This window comes from Balaenoptera musculus, chromosome 1 (genome assembly GCF_009873245.2).
Source record: "Balaenoptera musculus isolate JJ_BM4_2016_0621 chromosome 1, mBalMus1.pri.v3, whole genome shotgun sequence".
NCBI classification, from domain to species: Eukaryota; Metazoa; Chordata; class Mammalia; order Artiodactyla; family Balaenopteridae; genus Balaenoptera; species Balaenoptera musculus.
In genome coordinates this window covers 100723391-100751071 of record NC_045785.1, presented here as the reverse complement: position 1 = coordinate 100751071, position 27681 = coordinate 100723391, and the positions used below count along the sequence as shown (strand labels likewise).

General features: G+C 35.6%; 1 protein-coding gene across 3 annotated transcripts in view; it reads left to right on the top strand.

Annotated features, from left to right (window-relative positions):
- TRIM33 (tripartite motif containing 33) overlaps positions 1 to 26360 on the top strand; it is a 156495-nt gene extending 130135 nt beyond the window's left edge. For 2 of the 3 annotated variants that reach the window (XM_036849106.1, XM_036849089.1), the window contains 9 exons: positions 7458 to 7590; positions 9023 to 9086; positions 11588 to 11747; positions 13186 to 13535; positions 16024 to 16147; positions 17879 to 17953; positions 19674 to 19826; positions 21251 to 21301; positions 21381 to 26360. In XM_036849106.1, the coding sequence (XP_036705001.1) occupies positions 7458 to 7590; positions 9023 to 9086; positions 11588 to 11747; positions 13186 to 13535; positions 16024 to 16147; positions 17879 to 17953; positions 19674 to 19826; positions 21251 to 21301; positions 21381 to 21593 (1323 nt within the window). In that variant the 3' untranslated portion in view covers positions 21594 to 26360. The remainder of the gene's footprint in view (positions 1 to 7457; positions 7591 to 9022; positions 9087 to 11587; positions 11748 to 13185; positions 13536 to 16023; positions 16148 to 17878; positions 17954 to 19673; positions 19827 to 21250; positions 21302 to 21380) is intronic. The other variant, XM_036849097.1, reaches the window with a different exon arrangement.
- The last annotated feature ends 1321 nt before the right edge of the window (positions 26361 to 27681 follow it).

Here is a 27681-nt window from a genome sequence, read left to right as displayed (position 1 = left end):
TAATGCTTGAAATCATCTCATATGATATATAATATCCCTATTTCATGGAAGAGAGTAAGGGTGGTTAGTGACTTTCTCAGTGTCACCCAGTAAATGGGTAAGTTGGAATTCAAAGCCCAGCTCCTGATTACTAAACTGAGAAAGTCCAGTTCTCTCCCCACTTCTGTCCATAGAGATAGCAAGGAGGTGGTTTGAGATCGTAGGCCTGGAAAGGTAGAGTATTAAGGGCCTTTGGGCAACCAGAGAGAGGTAGGTACAGTATTAAAGGAGTCGTTTAAGTTTTACTAAGCACTTCATGCTAAAGTGCCTGGGCATTGAAGATAAAAAGAAACAAGACTTTGTTCCAATTCTTAAGAAACTTTCAAAGGGAAAAGAAAGGTTGCTTATGTCAAACTTAACATAATCTGCAAGGGCCACTCTCACAGAGAGCAGGTAGAGGAAGGATGGATGCTCCACATCTTTGAAAAGCTGGGCATCATAAGGGAAATGGGTCCTTATTAGATTTTCCTTGTCATCTTTTGCAGAAGAACTTTGAAATCAAGACAAGAAGCTCCAGAATATATCCCCTCCCATCTTTAGTTTTTTAAGGTGGGGTAGAAGGAGCAGAATCCATACCTTCTCTTATGAACCTCCTCTTCCTTGCAGACATAATGCTTAACCTTATTTTTATTTACTGGTTTATTAAAGTATTGACTGCTTTAAAAAACTGAGATATGGTTCACATACCATAAAATCCAACTTTAAAAAATGTACTTACAATTCAGTCAGTGGTTCTTAGTATATTCACAAGATTGTGCAACTATCACCACTGTCTAATTCCAGAACATTTTCATCACCCCGAAAGAAACTACCCATTTGCAGTCCACTCTCCATTTCCCTCTTTCCCAGCCCTTGGAAATCACAAATTTACTTTGTTCTTATGGATTTGCCTATTCTGGACATTTTGTATGAATGGAATGATGCAATATGTGGCCTTTTGTGTCTGGCTTCTTTCTCTTAGCATAATGTTTATCAGGTCCAAACATGTTGAAGCATGTATCAGTACCTAATTCCTTCTTATGGCTGAATATTCCGTTCTGTGAATATACCACATTTGTTCATCCATCCATCAGTTGATGGATATTTGGGTTTCCACTTCTTGGCTACTAGGAATAATGCTGCTATGAACTTTTGTGTGTAAGTTTTTGTGAACTTGTAGGTTACCAATTCTCTATGTAAATTTCTAGAAGTGGAATTTCAGGGTCATATTGTATGTTTAAGTTTTTGAGGAACTGCCAAACTCTTTTCCACAGTGGGTGCACCATGTTACATTCCCACCAACAGTGTCAGTGTATGAGGATTTCAGTTTTTCCACATCCTTGCCAACGGTCATTATTGTCACCTGCTTTTAAGAGCAATTAGAGGTGGGTACCACAAAAGTACAACCACAGTAAGAAGTAGTTAACCGTATTAATCAAAAACAGAAAAGGAAGCAAACCTATCATCTCTTGAAGAATCATCTACTTTTTCTCCTATGCTGTAGTTTCCGTGGTATAGTGAAAAGAAAAGAATCCTGGGGGAGGTTACACAGGAAGCAGACAAAGTAGCATTAACTGTGCAACGCAGACAGGAAATAAATACAAAACAATTTCAGGTATTTGTTGATATATCTTAATACTGATCATTACAGCTATCCAATATAGAGTAGAAGTTGATTTAAATAGAATTCTCTCAACTTGAATTATTTTTTATTTCACTCTACTATCCATCTCCAGCGGAGTTATAATATGTGGTAGTAATTTTGACCTTGAGGGGATACATGATGAACCTGAATACTTTTTGAATAGCTAAATGAATATTAGAATCTGTTCAGATTAGATTATAATTAATAGATGTCATATTCTAATGATATATTAAATTCTTTGTAAACAATTTTCCATATTTGGAAAATATGTACTTAATTTATCTGGATACTATACTGGATAATATGAAGTCTTGGGAAAACCATGTGTGTCTTTCAGATATTCACATGTAAATTTAAATGTTATAGAATACCCATTTCTGTATTGTGTTCCAAGTACTGGCTGTCTTCCATCTTTACCAATATGATAGGTAAAAATGATGTTTGGTTATTTCATTTATATTTCTTTTATTCATGTGGTTTGTTATCTTTTCTCAGGTTCATTGATTATTTGAATTTTTTTGTGGATTGTCTTTTTCCTTTGAATTCATAGAAATTATTTATATAACACTTACCTATTCCATGCAGTTATTTAAGGATGCTTAAAAAACATTGGTTTAATGAATACGTGAATTAATATTTTTCCCGTTAGACTTCTAACTTTATTTATAGTGACTCTTCATCCATGTCTGGTGAAATATCGAGGTAAATACTTCAGCTAGCATTTCCATGTTGGTGCTGTAGTGGCATCAGGGAAGCCCTTTTATGTACTTGGCGGTTTGCCTCTTCCTAATCTTTCCACTCTTCTAGCCTTAAGGTTGTCTCTCTGGCCAGAGATATAAATCGCAGGTGGGAGAGTATAAAAGGAGTGGGAGTAGAAGTAGGTAACTTGCGACTTTCATGTCTGTTTTGTGGCCCATGTTAGGAACTGCCCCTCTTCACAAATCCTCTAGTTAACTCTAGTTGCAGCTAGGGATTTTCCTGTAGTTACAGCTTACAAGTGAATCCTTGGCCAATAGCTCTGACCCCACTGAGCAGGCGCAACTCCTAATATCTCTTAATCGTCCCTCTAGCTAGCCCACAGCAAACTCTCACCTTTTAGCCTTTTATGTCTTTGAGATGAGATTTTTAAAGGGCTTTTCTGAGAAAGGCCTATTTACCTTTTTTAAAATTGAGGTATAATTGACATGTAACATATATTAGTTTCAGTTGTACAACATAGTAATTTGATATTTGTATACATTGCAAAATGATTATCACAATAATTCTAGTTAACATCAGTCACCATACATAGTGTAAAAATTTTGTGTGAGATGAGGACTTTGAAGATTTTCTCTCTTAGCAACTTTCAGATATACAGTAGAGTATTAATTATAGTCATCATGCTGTACATTACCTCCCCATGATTTATTTTATAACTAGAAGTTTGTACCTTTCGATCCCTTTCACCCATTTCACCCACCTACCAACTCTGACAACCACAGATCTATCTCTCTATTTACGAGCTTGATTCTATGTTTGTTTGTTTGTTTTTAAATTCCACATATAACTGAGATCATATGGTATTTGTCTTTCTCTGTCTGACTTATCTCACTTAGCTTAATGCCTTCAGGTCCATCCATATTGTCACAAGTGACAAGATTTCCTTTTTTTTTAATGGCTAATATTCCATTGTTTATATAGACATAGCACATCTTCTTTATTCATTCATCTGTAGCTTTATCTGTTCATCTGTTGATGGACACTTAGGTTGCTTCCATAACTTTGTTATTATAAATAATGTTGCAGTGAACATGGGGGTGCATATATGTTTCAAATTTGTGTTTGGGGAACTTCCCTGGCGGTCCAGTGGTTAAGACTCTGTACTTCCACTGCAGGGGGCGTGGGTTCGATCTTTGGTCTGGGAACTAAGATCCTGCATGCTGTGCAGTGCAGCCAAAAACATAAAATTTTTTTTTTAATTAGTGTGTTGTTTTTCTTTTTCCTTCATATAAATACCCAGGAGTGGAATTGCTGGATCATATGATAGTTCTATTTTTAATTTTTTAAGAAATTTCTATACTGTTTTCCATAGTGGATGTACCAATTTACATTACCACTACAGTGCACAAGGTTCCCTTTTCTCTACATCCTTACCAACACTTGTTATCTCTTGTCTTTTTAATAGCTATTCTAACTGGCATCAGATGATAGCTTGTTGTGGTTTTGATTTGCATTTCCCTGATGATTAGTGATGTTGTGCACCTTTGCATGTACCTGTTGGTCATCTCTATGTCTTCTTTAGAAAAATGTCTATTCAGATTCTCTGCCCAATTTTTTTTTTTTTTTTTTTGGCTGCGTTGGGTCTTAGTTGTGGCACACGGGGTCTTTTGTTGTGGCGCAGGTTCTTCGTTGTGGCATGCAGGTTTTCTCTCTCTAGTTGTGACGTGCAGGCTCCAGGGCACGTGGGCTCTGTACTTGTGATGCGCAGGATCCAGAGTGCCAGGGCTCTGTAGATGGCGGCATGCCCGCTCTCTCGTTGAGGTGCATGAGCTCAGTGATTGTGTCGCGTGGGCTTAGTTGCTCCACGGCATGTGGGATCTTAGTTCCCCGACCAGGGATCGAACCTGCATCCCCTGCAGTGGAAGGCAGATTCTTTACCACTGGACCACCAGGGAAGTCCCTCTGCCCAATTTTTAATTGGATTGTTTGGGGGGTTTTTTGTTTTCGTTTTTGTTTTTTTGTTTTTTTGGCTGTGCCTTGCGGCATGCAGGATCTTAGTTCCCCAGCCAGGGGTCAAATCCACACCTTCTGCAGTGGAAGCATGGAGTCTTAACCACTGGACTCCAGGGAAATCCCTGGATTGTTTGATTTTTTGCTATTGAGTTGTATGATTAACCCTTTATCAGATACATGATTTGTGAATATTTTCTCTCATTCAGTAAGTTTCCTTTTCATTTTGTTGATGGTTTCCTTTGCTGTGCAGAAGCTCTTTAGTTTGATGTAGTCCCACTTGTTTATTTTTGCTTTTGGAATCAGATCCAAAAGATGATTGCCAAGATCAACGTCCAGGAGCTTACTGCCTATGTTTTCTTCTAGAAGTTATATGGTTTCAGGTCTTACGTTTCAGTTCTTTAATCCATTTTGAGTTGATTTCTGTGTATGGTGTAAGATAGTAGTCTGATTCCATTCTTTTGCATGTGGCTGTCCAGTTTTCCAACTGTCCAACATTGTTTATTGAAGAGACTGTCCTTTCCCCTTTGTATATTCTTGGCTCCTTTGTCTTAAATTAACCATATAAGTGTGGGTTTATTTCTGGCCTCTTTATTTTGTTCCTTTGATCTGTATGTCTGGTTTTATGCCAACACCATACTGTTTTGATTACTGTAGCTGTGTAATATAGTTTGAAATCCTGGCCTGTGATGCCTCCAGCTTTCTTCTTTCTCAAGATTTCTTTGGCTATTTGGTTTTTTTTGTGGTTCCATAGAAATTGTAGGATTGTTCTATTTCTGTGAAAAGTGCCATTGGAATTTTGATAGGGATTGCATTGAATTTGTAGATTGCTTTGGGTACTATGAACATTTTAACAATATTAATTCTTCTAATCCATGAGCCCAGAGTATCTTTACATTTATTTGTGTCTTCTTCAGTTTCTTTCATCAGTGTTTCACAGTTTTCAGTGTAGATATCTTTGACCTCCTTGGTTAGATTTATTTCTGGGTAGTTTATGCTTTTTCATGTGATTTTAAATGGGATTGTTTTCTTTTTTTCTTTCTCTTTTTCTGTGTGTGTGTGTATGATGCACTTTATTTATTTGGCCACACCACGTGGCTTGCAGAATCTCATTTCCCTGACCAGAGGTTGAACCTGGGCCTGGTAGTGAAAGCCTGGCATCCTAACCACTAGGCCACCAGGGAACTCTCCGGGGATTGTTTTCTTAATTTCTCTTTCTGATAGTTCATTATTAGTGTATAGAAATGCAGCAGATTCTCATATATTGATTTTGTGTCTTGCAACTTTACTGAATTCATTTATTCTTACTGTTTTTTGGTGGCATCTTTAGGATTTTCTATATATGATATCATGTCATCTGCAAATAGTGACAGTTTGATTTCTTTCTTTCCAATTTGGATGCCTTTTATTTCTTTTTCTTGTCTAATTCTCTGGCTAGGACTTCTAATACTATGTTGAATAAAAGTGGTGAGAGTGGGCATCCTTGTCTTGTTCCTGATCTTACAGGAGAAGCTTTCACTTCTTCAGCTTTTCACTGTTAGGTGTGATGTTAGCTGTGGGCTTATCATAAATGGCCCTTATTATATTGAGGTACATTCCCTCTGTACCCACTTTGTTGATAGGGTCAACTTATATTTATGATGAAAACTATTTACTTTAGGAGAGTCTTCCCTTGCCTGTAATGTGTTGTGAGCTGCTTTATTCTGGTGATTTTTATATCAATCCAATCCTACCTTGGTTTGTATCTATAGTTTTCTTCAAAGTTTCTACTTTGATGCCATTCTTTCCTGTTTTATAGCCTTGAAAATCAGTGTGATTTTGAGAGGAGAGTGAGAAGTAAATGTATATGTTCAGTTTTCTGTTTTTGTTTTGTTTTTTTTTAATATTTATTTATTTATTTAATTTTTGGATGCATTGGGTCTTAGTTGGGGCATGTGGGATCTTCCGTTGTGGTTCGCGGGCTTCTCTCTAGTTGTGACGCTTGGGCTCCAGAGTGCACTGGCTCAGTAGTTGCGGCACGCAGGCTCTCTAGTTGTGGCACGTGGGCTCCAGAGCTCATGGGCTCTGTAGTTGCGGTGCGCAGGCTTAGTTGCCACATGCCATGTGGGATCTTAGTTCCCCAACCAGGTATCGAACTGGTGTCCTCTGTATTGCAAGACGGATTCTTAACCACTGGACCACTCGGGAAGTCCCCCAGTTTTCTGTTTTGAATGAGAAGTACATTTGCCTACAAAGTAATCTTGCCTCTAGTAGAAGATTAAAAGAGGCAGGTGTGGGTAAAAGTAGATCAGTAAGCAAGAAGATTAGCAGTCACTTAAGTAAGAATAGTTTAACTATCTCTGATATGGAATAGTGTAAAATTTTTCTTAAGGTAATTTTCATAATTAAGTAGTGTTTGTTACTATTTCTTACATAAATATTTTCTCATTTCATCATCACAGTTCTTCATTGTGGGTGGGATGTTTAAAAATAGGGGACTGATATTCAAATTGGGAACCAGCTCACAGTCACAGTGCGAGCTCCTCTGGCTTTAACCTTCTGCATATAAAGTGCGAAAAAGGCTCAGTTTTCCTGTTGACTGCCAGCTTTTTTGTGTGTAATAAGGGAACTTATATCCCAGGCTAAAGGCTTTCTGTTGAGTATACAGACATTTCAAAGCTTTTAAATTAGGTACTGACATGATTCGATACCTGTTTAGTTGAATGATTCTGGCAGGACCATGGATATTGATACTAGGGGCAGGATGCTGAAAACAGGATCCTGCATCAACCTTGAAAAAAGGCAAAAATGTAAGAGTGTGTCAGAGGTATTTTCATAGTAAAACACGAAGGATTTAGTGGGTTATTGGGTTTTGTCTTGAGCTCCCAATCATTTATTGAAGCATATTAATTATAGCTGTATTCACATAAACTATATACTATTTGGGTCCTCGAGGGAGCATAAGGAAGCAACAATTAAGCCAAGTTTGATATAAGGTAATCTGTTTATTAGTAAACTGTGAGCATAAATGATTATACTAATGAAATTAATAACTTCTCCTCTGCTTTAATCAAAGCAAATTTATCTTTTTGTTCTTTTTCTTTAGTTGGAAGATGCTGGTTCAAGTAGTTTAGATAATCTACTAAGTAGATACATCTCAGGCAGTCACCTACCCCCACAGCCCACAAGCACCATGAATCCCTCCCCAGGACCCTCTGCCCTATCACCAGGATCATCAGGTAAAGTCAACTGAGGTACTGTCTCATTTCTTCAACACCTTAAAAAAGTATCTCTCAGTATATGTATTAGGGTTCTCCAGAGAAATGGCACCAATAGGAGAGGGGTGTGTGTGGAGAGAGAGAGAGGAGACAGAGGTTAAGGAATTAATTGGTCCACTTGATTGTTAGGGCTGGCAAGTCTGAAACCTGCAGGGCAGTTAGCAGAGTGGAGACACAGGGAAGAATTGATGCTAGTCTTGAATCGAGGCAAAATTCCTTCTTGCTCTCGGGACCTCAGTCTTTTCTCTTAAGGTCTTCAACCAATTAGAGGCCCATCCTCATTATGTTTTACTCAAGAGTCTACTGATTTAAATGTCAGTGACATCTAAAAAATACCATTGCAGCAGCATCTGGATGCTGCTGGCCAAACAACTGGGTACCATACTCTAGCCAAGTTGAGACATAAACTTAACCATCACAGTAACATTTTTTTATTCCTGATTGTTCTAATTATTTTTCTTTCAATACTGTGGGCAAGCTTCAGCGAACTGAAATAATAATATATATCTGTAGTGTACACTGTTCAGAACTCTTAATGTACCCCTCCCTCAACCCCCAGTTGTATTCATGTTTTTGCTGGATTTGTAGATGAATTTAATTTCTGTGTCTTCTATTTTACAATACAGGTTGTCAGTTGAAGAATTATTTGGTTTAAATCCAAGTTTAAAACACTTTGTTAAATAATGAAAAAATTGAAAATTTGTTTAAAAAGCAAGAATTGAGGAAGGGCAAGTGAATTTTCAATTTGCAGTTAAAAACTTAAAATTTACTGGCAACTATTAAAATGTGACTAATCAGGTCCTGAGCTATAGATCTCTTCCAAAATCCCAGTTTTATTAACCCTATTACATGAATGAGTGATTAAAGCATCTCCAAATAGATTGACAGTGCAGAAGTGGTTATGGGGATATATTCATGGTTTCTTACTGAAACATACCACCTCATTATTTCTACAGTAAGAGTAGTTCAACTCTAAATGTGGGTTTTTCATGAGATGCATCATTAATACATTTTTTGCATCATATTATTTTTGAGGTTTAATATAAGTATTCCAGGACTTTTAAAAGGAAGAATAATTAATAGGAATCTAGGTAAGATATTTACCAAATGCGTGGGACGGCAAATAGCTTTCTCTTGATACGGTAGTTTCCGTTGATTGAATAGTGTTGCTCTGAGAGGATTCTGAGAATGGTATCTGGGCTCAGCTGAGAGAAACTGATTGATAGCTGCCAACAATAACACATGAAATCCTTGACTTAGAGACTAAGACAAGGGCTGATTTTCCAGGAATTGCTGAATTGCCTTATGATGATACTTGAATTCTGTAATTAGTAGGTAGAATTCTGAATTTTCTTACCTGCATAGTTATTCATTTTGACTTATTATTTTTCAGGTTTATCCAATTCTCACACACCTGTGAGACCCCCTAGTACTTCTAGTACTGGTAGTCGAGGCAGGTGAGTATTTACATTATTAATAGCTTTATTTTTTCTTTTTATCGAGAAAAATTTCAAATACGTATTCTAAAAAGTAGACTATTATAATGAACTCCCGTATACTTTTCACCCATCTTCAACAATGATCAAGTTATGGCCAGTCTTATTTCTTCTATACTCCTACCCATTCCCCCCATTCTAAATTATTTTGAGATAAATCTCAGACATTTTATCATTTTACTTGTGATTGTTTCAGTATATATCACTTAAAGGTAAGGATTTAAAAGTTTTATAACTATGGAACCATTATCACACCTAAAAAAAAAATTTAATAGCTAACTCTCTAACATCAGTAGAGCTCTAGTTAATGTTCAAATTTCCCAGTTTTTCTCATAAATGCTTTTTTTTTTTGTTTCTTTGAATCAGATTCAGATAGGCGCTGCTATACATTGCCATCAACACATATGTTGAGGTCAAACTCAGTGTATTTGTTGAAGAAATGTATTGTTTTTCTTACAGAGTTTTCCTCATTTCCCCATCTTGTCATTTAAATATACTACCTTCTGTTTTTTTCTCTATATTGGTATTTAGATCAGGAGGTTTGATTAGATTCAGGTTTGATTTGAGGGAAAGGGGTAGGGAGAATACTTCATTGTGGTGATATGTACTTCTTTCAGGGTCACAAAATGTCTGGTCACTTTTGTTGATTTTTTTTGTGATAGCACCCATTAATGATCATTGCCTTAGCTCTTTTTTTTTTTTTTTTACTAGTTTAAAAATGATATTTTAATTATGGTATCATACCTTCTTTGTTTATTAGTTTACAATACTTCTGTAAAGAGAAATTTTCTGCCATCAGCTATTTGATTATGGGAAAGGCAGAATAAATTGTTTCTTTCTCTTTATTTACCTATTTTTATAATAATGAGTTGATTCCCAGCACCCTCCAACAGTGACCAATGAATGTTATTAACTTTATGGGCTTATATATTTAAACATACCTTATATGTTCTAAAATTGTAGTTGTTATTTTTATTGATGCTTAAATTGTTCCATATTTGTGCTATCAGAACCTTTCCAAGTTGGCTTCATAGTTCTTTTGGTATAACCCCAGTAGTTGTTGAAAGCATTCTTGTTTCCTGTCCTGATGTTCCAGGTTCATCTTTTACATTATCTTGCCTCAGGCCTGAAATCAGAGATTCCTCTAGGAAATCCTGGTCATGTTAGTGGGGAAATGGTGCTTCAAGACAATCTTCTGGGTACTAGGGGCACTCACTGCTACTGAATTGTTCATGGTTTCTTACGCCTTTTTGGTGGACAGAGAGCTAAGAAATGGTAGTGTGGGGGATTTCCCTGGTGGTCCAGTGGTAAAGAATCTGCCTTACAATGCAGGGGACGTGGGTTTGATCCCTGGTCAGGGAACTAAGATCCCACATGCTGTGGGGTAACTAAGCCCGCGTGCCGCAACTACTGAGTTCGTGTGCTTCAACTAGAGAGCCTATGTGCTGCAAACTACAGAGCCTACGTGTCCTGAAGCCTGCGTGCCCCAACTAGGGAGAAGCCCATGCACCGCAACGAAGAGCCCGCTCACCACAACGAAAGATCCCGTGTACCGCAGCTAACACCCAAGGAAGCCAAAAATAAATTAAATAAATAAATAATAAATAAATCTTTTTTTAAAAAAAAGAATTAAGAAAAAGAAATGGTAGTGTGGAAGAGTGTGTGTGTGTGTTAAAGGTAAATGTAATAAATGTCGACTGACTTTTATTCTTTAGTTTGAATAATTCAGTGCAATGTAAGAAAGATTTTATTTCAGATATATGAATGTTTTGTATTTGTATATATATGTGTATATGCATTTTGAAGACTGGTTCTATATTATATACTTGCTTGGCTTTTAAATTATACTTTAAATAATCAGTACTTTTAGAAGAAAAGTACAAATTGAGTGAAAAAGGTTTTCATTTTCGACAGTAATACAGTCTTAGTTATTCACTCTCTTGCCAGTGGTTTTGGTTTGTGGACTAGATAGAAACAATTAGTCATGTACCTGTCCTCTTAGCCTATTATCCCATTAATTCAGATAAGGACTCAAAAGCTGAAACAGTGATTCCTTTGAGGACACTTCATGAACCACTGTTATTGAGGTTTCCTTCAGATGTTTGGGGGTAGAGAAGAATTTAAACTTCTTTTATTATAGAGAGAAGCAATCACTATACTAATAGCCTAGACAAATGATTGTTTACTAGATTCCTTAAATGATGTAATATAAGTGCCTCAGACCATAAAATGTATTTTTCAGGTCCTCTGAAAGTTTGACCTATGTTTTTTAAAAATTTGAAGCCAAGTTTATAATACACTCCTCTTAATTGCATTATGAAGTATCCTTATCTGCTATAAAGTTAATAAATTGTTTTCAGTTTAATGAACATTTCATATAACTTAACAAGCTTTTCATATAATTGTTTTTATGTACACCATACAGACAAACATATGTGACCTTTATTTGTTGTTTTTGTTAGCTGTGGGTCGTCAGGAAGAACTGCTGAGAAGACAAGTCTTAGTTTCAAGTCTGATCAAGTGAAGGTCAAGCAAGAACCTGGCACTGAAGATGAAATATGTAGCTTTTCAGGAGCTGTGAAACAGGAAAAGACAGAGGATGGCAGGAGGAGTGCCTGCATGGTAAGTTCCCAGTGGAATCTGTCAGGGATTTAAGGAGGTCACTTCACTGATTCTTCCATCTCTGCATGTATTAGTCTGGTTAGTGGTCCTGTGGACCTGTATTCATTTCTGAATTTTTATGCGTGGTATAACCCAGATATCTCTTTTTCTAACTGAATTTTTTCATCTAAGTGTCAACTGTAATTGATGAGAAAAGACTTACTTGTATTAAGGACTCGTTTCAAATTTTAGTTTGTAATCGGTCATTATTTTTGCCATGATTCTAAATTGGGTTCTAGCTTGTTCTAAATTTATTAATAATTTCAGTAGTCACATTGAGACTCAAGCCACAAAAATCCTTGGCTATTTTCCCTGGACCGGTGAGCTCGCGATTACGACTGCTGACATGAAAGAAGTTTAATGCTCACAGAGTTTTGTGATGAGAAGATTGCCTTTGGCTTATGAATTATTAACCATTTTAGAATTCCTCAGGTAGAACATCTTATAAAATTTATAGTATAGAATGAAGGAAGGCCCAAGTCCCTCTTTATTTAGAAATTTTGATCTTGGTTTTTTCTTCCTACCTACGCTTATGTCTCATTTTCTACATGGTTGGCACATAGAAATTTCAACTCTATGTAGATTTAGAGAGTACTGATCTACATAATCTCTTCACTCAGAACTTGGTTTGGAAAGTACCCCCCAAAAACAGTGCAAATGGTGGTGAAAGATTTAATATTGTCACAATCTTCCTATATTGGTAGAATAAGTGGGCGGAAGAACATTTCAAAATGCTTTTCAAAAGCTATGTGACAATAAGGACCTACTGTGTAGTACAGTGAACTATATTCAATATCTTGTAATAAGCTATAATGGAAAAGAATCTGAAAAAGTGTGTGTGTGTATATATATATACACATATATACACACACACATATATATATATAACTGAATCAATTTGCTGTACACCTGTATCTAACATAACATTGTGAATTAACTATACTTCAATTAAAAGAAATGGTTAAAAAACCCAATATAAAGGGGAAGAAAAAGCTATGAGACAGATTGTTGAGTGAAAAATAGTGTATCATAGTCAGCTCTCTACAGGAAAAGTATAACCCTATGCTCACCTCCCAATCAATGTGCTTAACAGTTTAATTAATTCCTTTATTATCCAAGTGAACCAATATTACAGAGATTGCTCCCTAAAATCATACATTAACATGCCTGAATAACTTTGGGGTTATTTTCATTCTTTTATGTTACTAATATGATTTCAAATAATTTTATAATAAATAATAGTAAATTCCAAAATAATTTTAAGTTATGTCAGTATATCATGTTGTTTATACATGTTGACAAAACTTTAAACACACAGAGACACACATGCATGCACACACACACTGCAAACAGTATGGATTAAATGATTGTTCAAGAATTTGTCCTTGCTTTGTTTTAGTTGAGCAGTCCTGAGAGTAGCTTGACACCACCTCTTTCAACTAGCCTGCATCTAGAGAGTGAGTTGGACGCATTAGCAGGCCTGGAAAACCACGTGAAAACTGAACCTGCAGATGTGAATGAAAGCTGCAAACAGTCAGGGCTCAACAGCCTTGTTAATGGAAAGTCCCCAGTTCGAAGTCTCATGCACAGGTCGGCAAGGATTGGAGGAGATGGCAGCAGCAAAGATGATGACCCAAATGAAGATTGGTGTGCTGTCTGCCAAAATGGAGGGGATCTCTTGTGCTGTGAAAAATGTCCAAAGGTCTTTCATCTAACTTGTCATGTTCCAACACTTCTTAGCTTTCCAAGGTACAAGTGAAATAACTGATTTTTTGTTGTTTATTTTTATAAGCTAAAGAAGTAACAAAATTATTCAGGGCAGATAGCCTTCTTAATGACTGCCTATTACTCCATTACCTTCTAGAGAAATTAACAGCTGAATGAAGAAGTGTCCAAGATCTAAGTTGTGCATTAATGTTAAAAAAAAAAAAATAGACTATTTCCTGGCCTTCAGTTTATACTTAATATAAGCAAATTAGATAAACCTGTAAATTATGAGGTGCAAGAGACTAGGGTATTGAGAAACTTAGTTGATTTCCTCTTTTTTTTTTTTTTTTTTTTAAATTCATTTATTTTATTTATTTATTTTTGGCTGCATTGGGTCTTCGTTGCTGTGCGCGGGCTTTCTCTAGTTGTGGCGAGCGGGGGCTACTCTTTGTTGCGGTGCACAGGCTTCTCATTGCGGTGGCTTCTCTTGTTGCGGAGCACGGGCTCTAGGCGCGCGGGCTTCAGTAGTCGTGTCACGTGGGCTCAGTAGTTGTGGCTTGCGGGCTCTAGAGTGCAGACTCAGTAGTTGTGGCGCACGGGCTTAGTTGCTCCGTGGCATGTGGGATCTTCCCGGCCCAGGGCTCGAACCTGTGTTCCCTGCATTGGCAGGCGGATTCTTAACCACTGCGCCACCAGGGAAGCCCTGATTTCCTCTTGAAGATAATTTTTTAATCTATTGCCATCAATTTTAATAGGGTCTATAATAATGGCTTTATTTATGAATAGTATTCAGTTTGAGGCAACTCTATTGGATCTTACCAAAAACTTACTTTTCTAATGTTTGAAAGCTCTTGAAAGGCATTTTAAAGAAAAAAAAACAAGTACTTTGTAAAAATACCTTTAACGTCTTGAATTTTTTGAGGAATAGCTTCATCTTGACCACTGGAAGCTGTTAGTTGGTAGTGCCTGCCTGAAGCACAGTGTGCAGATTTCTCAACTTTCTCAACTTTTCCTAGTTGGAATGTCTTTTAGTCATTAACTTTGGAATGGACAGTTACTGAATTCGTTATTTAGAAGAGAAGATCGTACGGTAAAGATAAAGATTGGGGCAACATATGAGCATTGTCCTCAGACTATATGACCCCCTTGGCGGCTAAGTCTGATTTCAAGCATTAAAACATTCATTGATGAGCATCCAGTGCAAGCTGATGATTCCAGCTAATACAGCAGAACAAATGTGCTGGGCTGGGTTACGATACCTGTAGTCTGGTTGTAATTCTGTAGTGAACTAACTTAATTAGCTTGGACGGTTCACTGATTTTCAGGGATTAGTTTCTGCATCTACAAGTAGTAGAGTTTGGATTAGAAGAGCTCTTTTTCTTCCCTTCCATTTAACATATTTATGTTCGTGGTATTTCGTCTCCAATTGATTTCAGAGACCATAAAATAGTAGAATCATACTTATTTCTTTAAGCCTTCCTTCTTCCCCTACCCTAACCCCCTGGTTTTTTAAGTGAAAGTAAACCAGTGTCCTTGGGAAAACCCAGCTTCTTTCTGCCTATAGATGAAAGATTCACATTTTTTCTCAGATTCCTGAGAAGTAATGATTTTAGTTGATTAATGCTACCCTTTCTGAAAAATTCAGCCTTTAGTATTAGAAAAGTAGTGGATATATGAACAGTGCCAGAATATTTTTCTGAAGCATTGTAATTCTTACCTAAATCTTAGAAGGTGTAGTCCTTTGCCACAGATGTATTAAGGACCTTCTTTTTCTTTACTCTTTTAGAAAAAAACATTGGCATTTTGGTCTTGAAATTAAGGCTTTTCATATTTTTGTTTCCGTTGGATAGTAACATCTGCTGGAACGTTAGAATTTTGCCACTGAAAGCTTTCTCTCAAAGGCAGATGCTTTGGAAGGAATTGAAACTGTTGACACAGTTTTAGTATAATCCCTAGACTTAGAATATATATATGATGGGGGAGAGAAAGGGGAGAATGCATTTGAAGTAATCAAATTGGAGTTTATGGTTTGATAGAAATCCTGATACAAAAAACTATTGACTGAGCAGATTTAAAAGACTGGCCATGAAAAAGTAATTGTTATATTTTTGGCATCTTTTATACATGCCAAAACAGTACAAGATACCTGAGGGACTGTATCGTGTACTCCTTTCTTCATGCATATGAGGTCACTGTCATGGTCATACTGGGGTATTGCGAATTGGTCTTACGCTGCAAGTGCTGATCATCAGCTTTGTGCTATGAAGAGACAGACCCCTTTTGAATAGAGATAGTGGGGTTGGTTATATTGCTTTCCAGAAGGTAATCAGTTGAAGAATGGAAACATTTGGGGAAGCTTTTATCACATAACTTCACTTTATGAGATGTGGCAAAAATAGTACCTCTCTTTTCCACAAAAACTGGAAAGGAAAGAAAACAAAGAAACTGGAGACTTACCTCTAGGGAACTAGCTTCCCTAGAGTGGGTTTTGTTATAATTACATGGACTAATTGCCTATTTCCTTCTTTAGTGGGGACTGGATATGCACATTTTGCAGAGATATTGGGAAACCAGAAGTTGAATATGATTGTGATAATTTGCAACATAGTAAGAAGGGGAAAACTGCACAGGGGTTAAGCCCCGTGGACCAAAGGGTAAGTGTCAAATAAGTTGATTTATTATTAGGGATTCTGTAGTTGTGTGGCTATACATCTTTTTTTTTTTTCTTCAGTGTAATATACATATAACCTGATAAATTTTCATTTTTTAATCTCATTATCTGATGGTATGTTCATAATTTCTGAAATCTGTATCTGTAGCCCTCAGCTCTAGGCTCTTATATCTAGCTTCCTCATACTTAACATTTCCCAGCCAAAATCTTGATTTCTAATCCTCTCCTTCAAAAAGCAAAAGCAGGGGACTTCCCTGGTGGTGCAGTGGTTAAGAATCCACCTGCCAGTGCAGGGGACACGGGTTCAAGCCCTGGTCCGGGAAGATCCCACATGCTGTGGAGCAACTAAGCCCGTGCGCCACAACTACTGAACCTGCACTCTAGAGCCTGTGAGCCACAACTACTGAAGCCCACATGCCTAGAGCCCGTGCTCTGCAACAAAGACATGCCACCCCAATGAGAAGCCTGTGCACCGAAACAAAGAGTAGCCCCTGCTCGCCACAACTAGAGAAAGCCTGCGCACAGTAACGAAAACCCAATGCGGACAAAGATAAATAAATAAATATACTTATTTATTTATTTATTTATTTATTTTTTAAAAAAGCAAAAGCAATAAAAGCAAGAAAATAACGACATAAAAAACTGCATCCCTCTTTCAGTAATTCCCAACATCAAATGGTACCACCGGTCATCTCTGTTGCTCAAGCCAGAAATCTGTTAGAAATAGAAGAATCAGGAATGACTATAATACCATTTTCTCACTTCCTCCACCATTACCTTCTGAGACAGCCATCATAGTTTTTCATCTGCACTATTGTAATATCTCTTCGCTGAACTCCCGGATTCTACTCTTGCCCCCTTACAGTCCATTTTCTACTCAGTACATAGTGTTCTTTTTTAAATATGTAAACAAGTCTATCACTTCCTTGCTTAAAATCTTCTAATAACATCCCATCATATTAAGAATGAAATCCAAAATCCTCTCATTTCACTCAGATTTCTGCTGATCTGGTCTATAGTCTGATCTCCAAAGACAAAATATCTTTCACATACTTCTGTGGTCATTACAGTTATGTTTGGCTTTGATCTAATGTATAAACTTGCAAAATCCATCTTCCACTCTCTTTGAGGAGAAGGTATGTGTTTAGAGTATACAAACAGATATTAATAAGAAGTTTAAGCATATAAACACTGTAAATGTAAAAATGCATATCAATTTACTTCTGATTGTATAACAAAATTCTAGAATTGGACTGAGAAGACACAGACAGTTTTTACTTAATTTTGAGCCTGAGCAGAATCTTTTCAAGAAAGGGAATAGCATGTGTCTTGCCTGCCTCAGGGAATTAATATGAGTAGCAACAATCATAAATTGTTGTACAAAATGCTGTATGTTGCTTTAATGACTCCTTTCTATTTGTATAAATAGTTAAGAGGTAATAGTAGGTAAATTACCTGAGTTATCAGATAAGAACAAAGGCACTCTGTCTTTGATAAGTTCACTTAAAGTAGGACAGAAGATAGTCATAGTCTCAAACCTAAATAGAAAACAAGGTAGTTTTCTTTGGGTATATATTTAGTTGGATAGCTAGTATGTAAGAGGCTTATCTTCAGTGTGTTGTAATAATACTTTGTACTGATAAATTCTCATTCTTAAGAATATCTTTTTAGAGGGAAAACATTTCATGGGTTTTCCTTTCTTTTCTTGGGCCAGAAATGTGAACGTCTCCTGCTTTACCTCTATTGCCATGAATTAAGTATTGAATTCCAGGAGCCAGTTCCTGCTTCGGTGAGTTGTTTACCTTAGTACCTTGCTGTTGAAGAAGTTTTAGTATAATACTTAAGAGTATGGGCTCTGGCCGTAGACTGCTAATGTTAAAACTCAGGCTTGAATAATCTCCTCAACCAAGGTGCTCAAATTCTCTTTTATAATACTGTTCCTTCCCTCATTGGGTTATTTCAAGGATTCTGTACAATAACCTGTGTAAAATGTTTTAGCATAGTACCTGATAAAATTTCTGAGTAATAAGAAGTACTTGTGATGTTATTAGGGCTAAATGGCTATGAGATTCACTTGTTAAAATTGCAGTTTGTTTTTAAAGACTGTTGCTGTGATAAAAACTTAATGAATTTAATTTCCACTTCCTCTTTTATTGGGTTGGCCAAAAAGTTCATTTGGGTTTTTCCATAAGATGTTACAACCCAATACTTTTAAAATGGACATAAAGGATACAGGTACAGGTATAATGGAAAGAGTCTTGAACTAGGAATCAGAAGACTTAACTTTTCCTAGTTCTGCCATTAACCAGCCTTATAACTGGGGAAATTACGTAATTTTCTGCCTCTACTTTTTTAACTGTACAGTGGGAATATTGAACTAAATTATTTCTAAGGTTCCAGTCCTATGATTGATTCTAGGATCTATATCTTAGGGAGAAAATAACTCTATATAAGTATTAATTTGAATAAAAGTGTAAAGTTGAACCTTGCTCACTGGTTCTGCTTCATAAGCCCTCTTTTATGAACATTCAAGATTAAGAGAAGACTGTGGGAAAATTTGCAAGCCAATGCCCTTTGTTTATCTTACAGGAGATTTTTGTAAGGAGTAAAGGCTCTAAAATTCCATAGTAAAAGGAGTATCAGGGATGCTCAGTGCCTTATAAATGGGATAAGAATATGCAACACATATTTACTTGCCGTCAGTTGTTGAATTAAGATAATATTGAATACCAGGCCTGTTGTAGAGTATTGAATAGTAATTTGTTTACTGGGTAGGCTCAGGAATGGATTTTAAAGTACAAAAGGTCTAGATACAAGGAAGATGTTTTGTTCAGATAGTAATCATCTGATACCAGGAAGTCTGTCTGTTCAAGTTTAGGGACTTTACAGTAGAAGATTACTTTCCAATGTTTTCTTTTCATGAACTATTTAAATAGTTTCTCCATGTTCAGTTATTTTGCAAGGATACAAATTTTTGGCCAAGAGTTGCAGCCAGAACTCCCAAGTATAATCCTAAATGATTAATAAAAATATATCTTGTGTTACTACAGTCTTTTCCCCTCTATTGCTATGTCCAGAGTTCTCTGTGATACAAGGTTTTATCCTCTAAAAGATACCATATTCTAATAATAACAATACATTTTGTAATCTTTTTCCCTTTTTTAAAAAAAAACAGGAGTCATACAATTCTGATGGGCTAGATTTGTCCTTAACACTACTGGTTGGCTACCCTTGCTGATTGCTTTTTTTTCCAAATTTTCTTATTAAAGATAGAACTTTGGGTCCTTCACTAACCATGGACACTGCCACATATTCTGAATATGATTTGATTTTCATGATGTGCTGCTTCTGGCAGAAGATTTAAAGTACAATTCATTATACTCAAAATTTGCATGCAGCTGGCTCGATCTACACATGTTTTTCTCTAAAATTAATATGCTTTGCATTTTCAAATTAAACACTTCGGCATTTTTTTGAGAATCTTTATCTATCCTTATTTGTTTCTTTAGATACCAAACTACTATAAAATTATAAAGAAACCTATGGATTTATCCACCGTGAAAAAGAAGCTTCAGAAAAAACATTCCCAACACTACCAAATCCCAGATGACTTTGTGGCTGATGTTCGTTTGATCTTCAAGAACTGTGAAAGGTTTAATGAAGTATGTTAGCTTCCAAACTGTAGAGTCTTGGATTAGTAGTTTTTATTTGTTTGCTTACTTGGTTATTGGATTTTGTTTTTCCTGCCAAGAGATTTTTCTAAGTTGATTTTTTAAATTTATTCTGCTTCAGTTCTGTCAGAAGTAAAATTTGATTGCGTCCACAGCTCCAAAGAAGAAAGTTTACTGTGTGTAATTTGAAGTATATACTTAAATATAATGTAATAAATTAAGAATATTATTGGATATCCCTTTCTGTACATGTTGAGGGTTGAGATAAGTATAGAAGATAGTCTGTAGTTAAGTATATTTTGTGGGAAATGAATACAGACAAGCCTACGTTTTGGGTACATTTAGGAAAGGCATTTGTGCCAGTGTCCTTTGATTTTGTTATTGACCATATAAATGTAGAACCTTAAAATTATAAACTCACGTGGCTCATCTTGAATAGTAGCCCAGAGTGTATAATGTTGAGTTATCTGATCTCAGCAATGTGACTTTCATTAACTTTGGTTATGTTTTTTTTTGAGAATAAAGATGAGCTATCCATACCTTTAGAAGAAATGTGATAGATATTTACCTCCTTCAAGGAAATTTTTGTTATCTTTGGGAAGCTCAAGTCTCTTATTGTTGAGGAATATTTTCATTATTATAAGAGAAGAAAATGGATGAGAATCCACAAAATCTTCTACTACTAAAATCTTTATTGCTGATAAAATTTGGGTGCCATATGAATGTTACTAAAAAATCAAATTGAATCATTTAAAGTGTACTCATAGTTGCCTCTGGAAGCATCTAGGTGACTTTTTAAAATAAAAAAAAAATTTTTCTTATTAGGTGACAAGTTCTGGTCACCTTTATAGCAGTGTGCCACAGAGAATATAGTAAAACCTTACTCACTCGAAGTTAAATTAATACAGTCCCAAGTTTCTTGTCTTATTTTCTAATTCAGTTAGATTATTTTCAAATAAGTATACTTTCATGAACCATAGCTAACATTTGCCAGGAAGAAGACTCGTTTTATCTGCTTTAATAATAGTTAACTAAATTATGATTAACAAATTGCCATACAGATAGAATTCTGACTTAGTGGTTGTTGAAAGTTTGGCAGTTTTTAAAAAAATATTTCTTATATCATTTTTTTCACAAATATTTTTCTCTTAAATATATTGATGTATTCAAACCAACTCCTACTCAGGTTGACCTCACTAATTCAGAAATTGAGACAATTTTGCAGTAGCTTTAGTAATAGCTTTGTTAAGAAAGGGGGTCCATGTTCTGTATAATTTTAGAAAGCACTTGATCTGGTCATAGCAATTTGTTCCTCCTAGTATGGCTGACTTTCGTCGCCAATCCTATGCAGTCTTATAACTTTAGAAAGGATTATAATTTCCCTTTTTTTTTTTTGACTCTGGTATCCTTTTTAGATGATGAAAGTTGTTCAAGTTTATGCAGAAACACAAGAGATTAATTTGAAGGTAAGCTTTTCAGACCATGCAAACTTGGTGAAGGAATATGCATTACCAATAGGTGAATATTCCTATCTTTTGCTTGCAGGCTGATTCAGAAGTAGCTCAGGCAGGGAAAGCAGTTGCATTGTACTTTGAAGATAAACTCACAGAGATCTACTCAGACAGGACCTTCGCACCTTTGCCAGAGTTTGAGCAGGAAGAGGATGATGGTGAGGTAACTGAGGACTCTGATGAAGACTTTATACAGCCCCGCAGAAAACGCCTAAAGTCAGATGAGAGACCAGTACATATAAAGTAAAATGACATGAACTTAAATCAATTGTTTAAAAAAAGAAAAGAATGAAAAACGTTTATTTAAGTGTTGCTGGAATATCCTGCCTACAGTGGGCACCTCCTTGAAGAAGCTGATAGCTTTTACACAGTATTAGATTGAAATAATGGACAGAAAACACATTCTTGTCAAGAAAGGGGGAAGGACTCTATTTGCAACTTTGAAAGTAAAAACAAAAGCGAAAGTAAAATGATTTGAAGATTTCTGTTACCACAGAGAATGGTTCTGATTGTTAGAATGGGCAGATGTTGATGATCACTTGGTATTGATTGGTGCAGGATACTGAGTGTTCAGGTACTTAAGGGTCATGTCACTGGTTAAATTGTCTCTTTGGAGTAGAGTGCACAATTATTAAACCAACTTTTATGCCTCCCCCTCCACACATATACATACTGGCTTATTTTCTAGTTAAAAATCAAAGTTGCTCAGATTCCACTTTGATGTCAGTGCAGATGTGCATTGCATCATGCTGTTATATTTTCTCTCATTTTTATGCTGTTGGGCCTTAGTTTTATATTGGTTTAAAGGACTCAACAGTAGTTTATTTTCTGTTCATACTTAAGAGTCTAGGAAACATGACCATTGATCATCATGTAATCAACTTTAATGTTCTACTGAAATAAATATGTTAACTTTTCAGTAGCAGATCATTTACAGTAGTCATTTCCAGAAGACACTTCCACAGAATTGCACTTCCAAATCAAATCATCTGATCATAGCTATTCCCGTGAAAGGTAGAATGTTTGTTTGAAAATTAATCTAGTTTTCTGTACATTTAAAATTTGATTGAGAAGGTGACAGCTGGCTCTTATCCAGTCTTCCTTCATATCGGTTTTCTGATAGACCACTATTGGCGAACAGTAATCTGTCAACTACCAAATGTGTAAAATTTTCTGTATTTCACTTTGTCTTATTTGTAAATAGTGAACTAAAACTTCTGGCAGATCAGCAACATTTGCTGAGCCTGTTTTTTAAGCTAATATGTATTCTTACTAATGTTCCTATCAAGAATGGATTTGTAATATATGCTGTCTATTTCTAATGTTCACATTCATATTTTGAGGTTCTATCTTATTTTAATAGAGAACAGACTTCTCAGAAAATCTTCAGAAGCAGCTTATTATTAAAATATCAAAATATTGAAATAAACCCGGTGGGGTTAGAGTACTCATCCGTCCACCAAGTGGGACATTTGCATGGACTGGGGGCTTAAAGGACGTAGAAGAGACCTGTAAGTATATCCTGAAAATGAGCCAATCAATCCCCACTTGAATGGTTACTGGAGTAAACCCACCTTTACTACTCTGATTTTAGCACCCGAGGCAGATAAACCACCTTGGCTCTGTTTCATTTTTCTTCTCTTCATTTGTGATGCTCAGATCCAAGATGCGTGTTCTAGACTGTGTACAGGCTTCTCTTCTGTTGAGTTAAAAATTTTAGTCCTACTTTTGTATGGACATGTTAGAATGTAAAGTGACCAAAATAGAAGACTTGCCATTAGATATTTTTCAGACATCAGCAGATTTGTGGCAAATCATTTGCCTTTTTAAAAATTCAGCTTGAACAGTTCAGACAGTAGACTACTCAGAAAAAATTATTTGACATAATTGTCTAAGAGGTAAATATTTTTTAGTGCGTATTGAATCAAATAAAGTGCTCTAAAGAAGTTATTATACAGATTTCTTTGGGTTGTTTTTCTTTTCTTAACAAGTGGCGGGGGTAAAAATGAATATGATTCAAGCCTTCTGATGGTATATTGGTTTTATTATTGCTATTGACTTCATTCTGTGGCTTTCTTTTAGCTGCTTTTTCAGTGTCGTTATAAGTTAAACTTCAAAACATATACCAAACTGTTTTATCATTTTACTCAAATTTTAAGTTCTTAAGAACAGGTTTCTTATAAAAAGGAGAAAATTGTTTAAAAATGCCTTTATCTGTGTGCATTTTCCTCTTTCCCACAACATTCATGATTTCAGTTTATCAGGAGACTTACCGAAGGGCACATTTTTGGAAAGTGATGAGTAACAGTATAACTTCATTTTGCCAAAGCCACTGAGTTCTAATATTTTATGCTTGCTCTTCATATGAATCCTTTTCACGAGTCTTAGATAATAGGTTCTACCAACGGGGGCAGAAACAAAAATTTTAAGTAAATATTTATTTCTTGATATTTGGGGCCTTAAATGGTAATGTGTTTCATTCAAAACATTTCCATGTTAGATGGTGTTTTGGGTTTTTGTTTTCTTTTAATTTAAGATTAGTTCTTAAAAAGCTACTTATTGCCAGCATTTAACAGGCTTCATTTCTGTTAACAGAAGGTAGTTCATATGGCTGAGGAATTACTATTAAATTATATAGCTAGCAACAAACCACGTTTAAGTGAAGGTATTCACTTTAGATTTCATTAAAGCTTTTTTCTTGCACATTTATCATTGTGTTTCTAAGCTGATTTGTTCAGCACTAACATGACTGTAAAAAAGTATAAAAATTTAAATTGATATTCAGATATCTTACATGTTTTCCTATTCATTTATGTTTTAAAAAGGCAAACATTGAATATTGATCCCTGAAGGCAGTTTGTTTTGATACTCCCTTACATTTGTATTCTTTCTTAAAAGGCAGTATTTTTGATTTGTAGATGTTAAATGTTTCCTTAAAAGCTTGCAAACTTTCACCACACTTCATTTTTCATTTTCACTAAGAACAAAGTGTTCCTCAGTCTGTTCCTCTGGCTTAAATTTGTCTTTTTTTTAGCACCGAGTGAAGGAGTTGCTTTGCAAGGTGAAGCATGTATGTGTTCCAAAGTATGGTTAAATTGTAGGTCATGCTCTATATTGAAACATCAAATCATTACCACAGAGAAAGGTTAAGGCATTGAATCCACTGTTGAAATTATTCTTTTTGGAATCAACAAGGTACTTTCTGACTTCTATTCTTATATAAGGGAATTTTAAATAAATTTTAAAGTTAGTTAATTCTAATTTTTTGTTGTAACACTTTGAGATTTTTAGTTAATCCAAAGAAATAATGCTTTTAAATAGAAGCAAAAGGTTTATGGTGTGCAAATTATAGATGTACCAATTACCTCAGCAGGTATCCTGCCATGTAACTATTAGTGATTAGTTTTAATAAGCCAGTAGACTTAGGTTTTCTGACTATGCTCCTGGGTTGTGGCCTACCATACGTTATTGAACAGTCTCTTAGTATTCAAAATGGGAGTAGATGCTGTGGCCCCCTGTCTCTTGGCCTTTTAAGGTCCCTTACCCATGCCCACTCACATACAACACATGAAGTATAAAAATCTCATTACTTGAGGTCAGCACAGCTTATTTGCATACTTAACTTTGGATCAGTGAGTAGTTTTATAAAATCCAACCTCCCCAACTTCCCTAGTTAAAACAATCAAGTTCTTAATTCATACCATGAATTCTTATACCATCTATATTAATAATCTGCTGGAGGTGATCCAAGGTTTAAGGTGTATTACAGCTTGATCATATACCAGACCTGGATGTTTTATTTCTCTCACAGTTATCTCCTCCTTGATAAAGCAATAACACTGCTTTAAGTCTGTTGCCTAATAGCATGTCATAATTCTCTCCTGGATGGTGATTTTATAGGAAAGTTTGTATGCATATCACCCAGTCTATCTTTTAAAAATTAAGGAATTTAAATGTATGCTGGAGCTAATGACAATATATTGTGGCATTTTATTTTAAAAATTGGGGAAAGTTGCATATTTTTTTAAAAGTAGGCATTTGAGTAAAAGAATTGAAGGTACTTTTTTAAGAAAAAAATTTATATGCCACAGTTTACATAGACCTTTCAGATTTCAACATGTACTCTTGGATATAATGGTTTCTTTTACTTGGTCAAAATGCATGTATAGCATTTCTTCCATTTAGTTCCTTGTGTTTGCCTTCGTGGTCTTTTATATATTTTTTATTGTATCTGAGAAACAAAATTATCTTCGAAAATAAGTCAGTTTGGATATATTTGTTATGATCAAACTACAAAATGTACAAAATTAAGTTTAGCCCTTTTCTAGAAAGCAAGTGATCTTTAAAATTAAAAATGCTGTTCTTTTAAATTCACCAAATTTGTATGTGGGAAGGCACTGAAATGATTTTGTAAGTGCCACTGCAATACTCCCTTTCAAGTGTGGCCTAAATTTCAATCTTAAGAACGAAATGCATGTCTGCTCCTGGTCTGAAAAATGTAGGTATTAACTATGTTTTAAATCACAGTGAAACATGTATATAAGCCTATAACAAAAAGATTTGTGCAATCTGAAAGCCTGTTGATTTTCTATGTAGACATACCTACACACGAAAGGGTTAAATTCACATCCTTACTAGTTCCTTGCTTCCAGTATTTCAACACTTCTCCCCTCATTATTATTATTACTAATATTACAATTACTATTATTTTTGCACATAGTTAACTACCCGTCAATATGATTCTGAAAGAAAAAGTGCTGTTTCTGTGGTATTGTATTCTCTAAATAATCATATTTAATTTTTTTAAACAAGGTTGCAGTTTCTAATTGTTCCGTTCCTGTGTTTTTTGCTGGTGTGTAATAAAAGCAAGATTTTCTTTTCATGGTTATTTAATACATTAGCTGCCTGTAAATATTTCTTGTTATAATGCTCTGGAATGTGTTGTAGAAGTTGTATTAGATTAGTTTAAAGCTTTGTTTGAAAGCCACATTGTTTTGGTTATTTCTATTAAATTAGAAAATTGAAAAAGTTTTCAAATGAATTTCTTTTTTTTTCTTCCTCTTTGAGTTGAGACTTAATCATTTAAATTTATTTTAAAAATTTATACTCTATGCGAGGCACTGGAGATATTGTCATGAACAAGATAAAATACAGTCCCTTCCCTCACGTGTTTAGACTCTGTTGGAGAATGATGAGTGCTATGATAGGGATTAACACATAGGAAAGGATCTAACCCCAAATTTTGTTGGTCAGGGAAGTGATCTCTCTCACTCATAAAAAATAGGACCAGGTAAAAGAGAAAAGGAAAAGAGAATAAATATACAGAAGCCTAAAAATGAAAGAGAACATCTATGTGTTGTTCCAGGACCTGAAAAGTTCAGTTTGGCTGGAATAGAGTCTGGAATAGAATGTAAGTTGTAGTAGTAAAATACTGAGCTGGAGAAATGAGCAGGGTCCTTTTCAAGCAGAGGGGTTTGAAAGTCATGTTAAAGGGTTTGGGGCTTTCACTGAGGGCAACGAGGAGCCTCTGAAGAATATTAAGCACGATGGGACTCGGTGAGTTGACATAATCAGGTGTGCCTTTTTGAAAGATCATTTTAATTATGAAGAATGAGTTATGAGGAGATTGGTAGTGGAGAGGCAATTGTAGGCTTTGAATAATCTAGGTGAGCCCTAAACTAGCTGTCTGGCAGGGGAGATGGAAAATAGCAGTCAAATTTTAGAGATTTAAAAAGTGAAATAGACCAATAACTGAGGCCATGCAGTTGCCTACGGCGTATTTTATGTGGTACCTATTAAAATAATAAAGAGGGGGAGAAAGGAATAGACTTGGGGATTTGTTGAGTTTAAGGTACCTCTGGAAAATTAAGGTGCAGGTAGATGTCCATAGTTATGGTGCTTACAAAAAATCCTTGGGCTGCAGAAAGAACCTGTAAGATACATCAGGAATCACGTCTGTTTTATTCATCACTGAATGCCTAGCACACGGTAGGCATGCTAGCACACAGTAGGCATTCAGTAAACAAATGTCAGAGTTGAGTCACTTGCATAATAATTGGTAACTAAAACAATGTAAGCGTATGGTATTGCCTAGGAAATTTATACAATGAGAAGGGTAGAATACTTAATGATAGCAGAGGCAACAACATTTAAGGAGTAGGAAAAAAGACTCCACAGTTACACTATGGATTAGTCATGGAAGAAAGCCAGGAGAGCTGTCATGTAAGACAAGAGAAAAAGGTGGCAAGAAGGGGTATGAAGTATCAGTGATAAAGTGTTGGAGCAAGAGATGAGGTAATGCTAAAGTGGCTGTTGAATTCAGGAATGCAGAAGCC